This window comes from Otolemur garnettii, unplaced genomic scaffold (genome assembly GCF_000181295.1).
Source record: "Otolemur garnettii isolate 467f Iridium unplaced genomic scaffold, OtoGar3 scaffold00025, whole genome shotgun sequence".
Classification (NCBI taxonomy): domain Eukaryota; kingdom Metazoa; phylum Chordata; class Mammalia; order Primates; family Galagidae; genus Otolemur; species Otolemur garnettii.
Window position 1 is genome coordinate 21,295,142 of NW_003852420.1, and position 7,231 is coordinate 21,302,372.

At 38.3% G+C, this 7,231-nt stretch overlaps 1 protein-coding gene across 1 annotated transcript in view; it reads right to left on the minus strand.

The window, feature by feature from the left end:
• Positions 1-1,959: 1,959 nt before the first annotated feature.
• Positions 1,960-7,231, minus strand: part of ZMYM4 (zinc finger MYM-type containing 4) — a 168,719-nt gene continuing 163,447 nt past the window's right edge. The window contains exons 26-27 of the mRNA XM_023512266.1: positions 5,798-5,927; positions 1,960-4,081 (exon numbers count right to left, since the gene is read on the minus strand). Of these exons, the coding sequence (XP_023368034.1) occupies positions 3,874-4,081; positions 5,798-5,927 (338 nt within the window). The 3' untranslated portion in view covers positions 1,960-3,873. The remainder of the gene's footprint in view (positions 4,082-5,797; positions 5,928-7,231) is intronic.

The following is a 7,231-nucleotide window of genomic DNA, read 5'->3' on the forward strand; positions in this document are numbered from 1 at the left end:
AAAAAAAAAAACTCATAGCCATCTAGGAACAGAAGGAGAATGTCCTTAACTTGATAAAGGTTATATAGTGTATCTAACCCAATTTTGTGTGTGATCATGACCAATTAGAGTTTAATCAAAGAATTCAAGGATGGTTCAATTGTCAGAAAAATCCATCAACAAATTTCACTGGATGAATAAAGATAAAAATGGTATGATTATATCAACACAGAAAAAAAGCAGTTGATCATATCTATCTTTTATTTTAAAAAGAGGGAAGCAACTTAGTAAACTATTAAACTTCTGTAACTTGATAAATATGTAGGATTGCTTGCTTTACAGAACAGATAGGCTGATCTATATTTATTCTTGCTCTGTGTAAGGTTTTTTATATCCCTGTGTCACCACCACCAGGTGACACTGTCTGACTATATATATATATATATATATATGTATATATTTTTTTGAGACAGAATTCTCACTTTGTCACCCTGGGTGGAGTGCCATAGCATCATAGTTCACAGCAATCTCAAACTCCTGGGCTCAAGTGATCCTCTTGCCTCAGCCTCCCTAGTAGCTGGGACTACAGGTGCTCACCACAATGCCTGGCTATTTTTAGAAACTAGGTCTGGCTCTGGCTCAGACTGGTCTCTAACTTGTGAGCTCAGGGCAATCCACCTGCCTCAGCCTCCTAGAGTTCTAGGATTACAGGCATGAGCCACTGTACCCAACCTGTGATAGCTCTTTTAAAGAAATCCTCTGGCCTGGCTTAGTGCCTATAGCTTAGCAGCTAGGGCACCAGCCACATGCACCAGTACTGGAGGGTTCAAATCCAGCCCGGGCCTGCCAAACAACAATGACCTACAACTAAAAAGTAGCAGGCATTGTGATGGGCACCTTGTGATGGGCACCTAGTTCCAGCTACTTGGGAGGCTGAGGCAAGAGAATTGCTTAAGCCCAAGAGTTTAAGGTTGCTGTGAGCTGTAATGCCATGGCACTCTACCAAGGGCAACATAATGCAATTGTCTAAAAAAAAAAAAAAAAAAAGAAATTCCTCTGGTCACTGAGTTTCACTTAATATACAGAGAGTGCTCCCTCCACACACCAAAATATACATTTTAAGAAAGGAAAAACAAACCTGTATTAAAATTATAATATTCAAGTCATGTTTGACTTCTGCACTGCAAGAGGTATAAGATACAATATCCCAGATAATAAATTGATCTGTACATATTATTACAATTTTAATATATTTCTTTTCTTAAAATGTGTATACTTTTTTTTTTCCAGCATCTTCTGTACTTGTTATACTTTTGGGTTTCTCTTCAATGAATTATCAATTCTTTATTCTTTGTTTATTTTTCTTTATGATTCAGCAGTTTTTTACACCAATATATTGAAGGTATAAATCCTTTGCTGGTCTTAAACATTCCAAGGCTCTTCTTTAGCCTGTCATTTACTGGACTGAGTAAAAACCAAGCGATTTCTGTTCTGGAAACTGTTTTCTTTCTTTGTTATTTTACTGTTGAGATATACCAATAAGACCAAACAGAAAAAGATATTTAAAATTCTTTCCAGACATAAAGAAAAAGAACTCACCCATCAAATACAAATATACTATTTTATTCTAAGGGAATAATTTCTGTGGTTTCTGCAAGGGGTAAACCAAAAAGTGGTTAAAAACCAAAAAAATAACAGAAAGGATGGTTTAGATGGTTCTCTTTTTTGTTTGAGGTTTTTTTTCTCTCCTGGAAAAAAAAATGTAATTTTACACAATTTTAGTAAAATTTCAAAGCAAATATCTGGACATACACATCAACAGCTACACTTATGAGGAATGACCAATAATTAATCAATATTTTCTCTTATGAATTAATTTAGGGTTCTGGGCAACTCTGTGGACTAACATGCAGTTGAAATCCTGATCCAGTCATTATCTGAGGATTGGTTGTTCGCAGTTAAAAGATACAGATTTTTCTGTGGTATTATAACAATTTATCTACTATGCTAACAATATTTATTTTTTCATACAACTACAGAAGGGGAAAATGTTAGTGTTTATACAAACCATAGAATTTGTATAGGGGACTATTACACCTGATGTTTCTGGATATTTTATTGGCAGACTTATCAGACAATCCAATTGTTTTCCTCCATATCAAACAAGGGATGGAAGTAATAAGTTTTCCAGTCAGAAATGACAGACACAGATGGAATTAATCACACAGAATTTGGGCTGATTTACTTCTTTCACACAGTTCTTGGTAACAAAAATTGAGATTTGTTACAAGCAGAGGGACAGAGCCATCAAGTACACAATGTCAGAAAGTCTACTTAGTAATTTTTATTTTACTTAAATGACTTTCATTTGTTAAAAAACAAACAAACAAAAAAACCCCTGCCACTCTCTTCTAAAAAAAGGAACATACTGAAAAGTCTTTAAAATTAAAATTTCTAAGAGGTTTTTGACTTTTTCAACTTTTTTCACAGGGTTAAATTAACCTCAGCTAAAGGAAGCCTGTGATTGGCCAACATGATAAAAGCTTTGATTCAAAATTTTGTGGGGAAGAGAAGAACGGAGATGAGGGAGATGGACTGATATGCCACATACACCTATGACTCGCACTCCTCATAGAACTACTAAAATAGCTAGAGTTTGGAATAATGCTCTAAGAAGACCTGTCTGTGGATATGCAAGACAGTCAATGTCTTTGTATCCTAACTCCAGAATCCCTATTTTTTAGGTTTCATAGGGCATCAAGGTCATCTTCCAAAGGCTTTATATAGGAACCTAGTAGGACCTTTCTACCATAATTCAGATAGCTAAGTAATACTGCATCTTTGTGGAATCACTCACAGGTTTGCCAGAGTTAAGGAGAGAGACTATTTTTTTGAAATGACAAGGGCCTCCAGAAACTGCTGCAAAAGACAAAATAAGAGGAATTTTTTTGGGAAATAGGAAGGTAAAACAAATGGGAGAGAAGCTGCCATTGGGGACAAAATGAAAACAAAGGAGAACCCCCATTTCTGTGTACCACAGCTCAGGCTATGAGACAGCAGCAATAAAGGCCTGTACCCAAAGAAGTGGGCATTTTAGTGGGTTTTCTACAAACATTTCAAGACACTTGGGGTCTAACAGGCTCCACAGATTTTCTGTGTGCATAATTAGTTTGTGGAATATCATCTCCTTTACCTTAGTTTACCCACATACAGACCTACCACTGAGAAGCTAGACCCAGAGAGTGAAAGGGACGCGCTCACTGTGAACGCAGTGAAGGTCATTTTCCCTGATGCGAGGGGCCCAGGCAAAACCACCAGAGGCTTCTGTCCTTCACAAAATTGGCTTGGCAATGAAAAATCAAAATCAAGACCACTTTACTATCTGTTTTAAAAAGTTGAGTATTTTTATTGGGTCGCCAAGTCTGGGTCCCACAGTCCTCACGTGATGTTACTCTTAGCTCTGTACTTATCTCTCCCCTGACTTTTACGGAGGGCTCGCCCAAGTAGCCTGTTGAAGCCAAGGTTTCACTCCAAAGCTACCTCTCTAAGGTCTAAGGTTACTATGGTAGAGTTTTATACAACAGTTTTCCTTAAAAATATTCCACAATTTGTTATTCCCAAACAAAATAAGATTATGCACCACTCAGAGAAATTGGTTAGTCATTCTGAAGATGTCTAAGAACTATATCACTGCCAAAGGACATTTCTCAGTTCATATTCTTTCCTTCAATTTTCATTTGTACATCCACACTGTGGGGTTCGCGAGTCATCTGTTTTCCATTATCTTATATCAAGTCAAGAGGACTTGGACTTATACATCAGTTTCCAGCAGCTGGATGCATTCACAGTTTGGTGCATATCAACATGTACGAAAATAGGAACCTCACTTCCATTTTAATCTGATAATTCAACATCAGAGTCTTCAGATTTGGCTTTGGCAAGTTCTTCATGTACCTCCCTCACCATGAGAATACGTGTTAACATGGTGTCCAGGGTCCCAGGATCTACTGGGAATGTGGAGTACCACATGGGGCTATTTGGGACACAGGCGCGCTCAGGTTGAAGGTAAAATACATCAGTCCTCTGCTTCACACTTTCAGAACTATACACAGGAAAGAAAGAAAAAAGAAAACTGTAAATCGGAGAATATGGGAAATATGAACTGTTCTTAAATATAATGGCTCTCAACTTCCTCACCCCTGTGACTCACAATGGGGAAAGCAGGGTACCCACAGGGAAAAATAAGTTTATATGTATACTTCTCCCAGGAGTGAAGTGTACTCACACACTCAAGAAATTACACTGGATTGGGAGTATAATATTAATATAAGACTAAGTGTATTTCACAAACTTTAGTACTGAAAATATTATTAAGAATAACACAAAAGTGGCTCAGTGCCTGTAGTTTAGTGAGCAGGGTGCCAGCCACATGCACTGAGGCTGGTGGGTTCGAGCCCAGCCCAGGCCTGCTCACTGGGCTACAACAATGACAACAATGACAACTACAACCAAAAAACAGCCGGGCATTGTGGTGGGCGCCTGTAGTCCCAGCTACTTGGGAGACTGAAGCAAGAGAATCACTTAAGCCCAAGAGTTTGAGGTTGCTATGAGTTGTGATGCCACAGTACTCAACCGAGGGCGACAGCATAGTGAGACTTAGTCTCAAAAAAAAAAAAAAAGAATAACACGAAAGTCAACTCACATGTGACACTATGACTGAGAACCACATATCCTAAATGCCCAATATCCTGTAATGAACCCCAAAGGCTTAGCTTAGCACACATTATCAAAGGGCAAAACCAGCCATTATATTTTAGCAGAAATAGAGCTTTAGCGTGAATCTTACAACTCTAAAATCCTCGGTTTCTTTAAGAAAACAACCACTGAAAAAAATTCAATTCCTTAAAAATTGTTTTTCTATTTATATGCTTACTAAAACAATCTCTTCTCAAAATTTCTTTTTCTATTTTTATTTTTTTGAGACAGAGTTTCATTATGTCACTCTTGATAGAGTGAGGTGACATCATAGCTCACAGCAACCTCAAATTCTTGGGCTTACGCAATTCTCTTGCCTCAGTCTTCCAAGGAGCTGGGACCACAGGTGCCCACCACAACACCTGGCTATTTTTTTTTTTTTGGAGACAGAGCCTCAAGCTGTCCCCCTGGGTAGAGTGCCGTGGCATCACAACTCACAGCAACCTCCAACTCCTGGGCTCAAGTGAGTCTCCTGCCTCTGCCTCCCAAGTAGCTGGGATCTCAGGCGCCCACCACAACGCCGGGCTATTTTTTTTGGTTGTAGCATCATTGTTGTTTGGCGGGCTCGGGCAGGATTCGAACCCGTGACCTTAGGTGTATGTGGCCGGCACCTTAAGCCACTTGATCCACAGGCACCGAGCCCCTGGCTATTTTTTGTTGCAGCTGTCACTGTTGTTTAGCTGGCCCAGAACAAGTATGCACCCACCAGGCTTGGTGTATGTGGCTGGCGCTGTAACCACTGTGCGATGGGTGCCAAAGCCTCAAAATTTATTTTCTATATAAAGAATACAGTCACTGCAGACTAGGTATCACATGAAGGTTGTACAATAGTTGTAAAGTTCAAACAATAGCAATGATTTTTGCTTTTGAATAAATTGCCTAGAAAAATCATTAAGGCAATTCATTTCTCGGTTCAAAATCCATGCACAAGGAAAAATGAAATTAAATGTAAATGCTAGTGTAAATTCACACACCAGAGACTTTGCTGAAAGTATCTGAAATCCAAGGTATGCTAATTGCTTTTGGGAGTGTACTACATCTAGTTCAGAGGAAGTTCACTTACCATTTTGACAGGTAAAACTCATAAAGTCGAACTGGGCATCTTAGTGGGTTGTCAGTATTCTCTGCCATCTCCACCCCTACTGAAACCTCATCATCTTCATTTCGTTTCCTCTTCCCAACAGTTACTTTATCTTGAGACAGGAAATAATAATCAAAGGATTATATTAGAAAAGCCCAAGACATCAATGAGCTTTGTTTCAGCCAGTGTCATTCCCTCCCTCTTACTCACTCACTTAACTTTTTTAAGTTGACCACCCAACTGGTCAATACACAGAGGTAGCCAACGTAAGGCACTAGGCCTGCTGTACTGAAACGCACATGTGGTATATGTCTGGTCTATGAAAATTAGGTCAACTTAAGGAGATGGTCAACTATGAAGGTTCTACTGTATTTGCCAAGCTCCTATGCAGGTGCCTGACATTATTCTAAAGTGCTGGGTTTGTAGTATTAACAACATAAAGCCCTTATCCTACGAAATTTATGTTCCCCTGCTCACGAGAGAAGGGGCATTGTGGCAAAAAGTAAGGTGTATGTCATCTCTATTCTCAGCCTGGCTTTTTTATAATAGACCTTATCTGCAAGATAAAGCGGGAAAAAGGGTTCCACTTGTTATTCTCCTACATGAAGACAGAAGTTGTCTCCCTTTACCTGAAAATATTTCTACCGTAGGGTACCAGTGTCTCCCGGGTATTTGCTCAAGTTTCCTTTTTTTTTTTTTTTAAAGGACACTGGGTCTTGTTCTGTTACCCAGACTAGAGTGCAGTGGCATGATCATAGTGCACTGCAGCCTTGAACTCCTGGGCTCAAGGGTCTTCCTGCCTCATTTTATTTTTTAGAGATGGAGTTTCACTATGTTGCCCAGGCTGGTCTTGAACTCCTAACGTCAAGTGATCCTTCCACCTTAGCCCCCCACAAAATGCTCCATAGGTATGAACCTAGGATTATAGATATGAATCACCACGGCTGGCTCAAAGTAGATTACATGTGAATAAAACCAAGGAAATAGGACTTAAGTAAAGAAGCAAGATAATATATATTTTTTTAAATAAAGGAGCAATTCAGAAAAAAGTTTACATAATGTTGAATATCACAATTATTCTTTACAGATTTTAGTTTCAGTAGTTTTAAATTCTTACATTTGAAAAAGATATTTTGGGAAAATACTGTAAAGGCTATGTTGACCAGTTTGATGAAAATATTTCACACTGTATATAAAACCAGTACATTGTACCCTATGACTGCATTAATGTACACAGTGATGATTTAATAAAAAAAATAAATTAATTAAGAAAAAGATATTTCACTCTTGGAAGTAACTCTCAGAATTTCAGTACTTACAATTCTGGTCAAAATTAATAAATTTCATTTCTAATTCTTCAATGCCGATATTAATTTTTTAAACATTAAAACCAAACTTTTACTTAGTAGGCTGTTT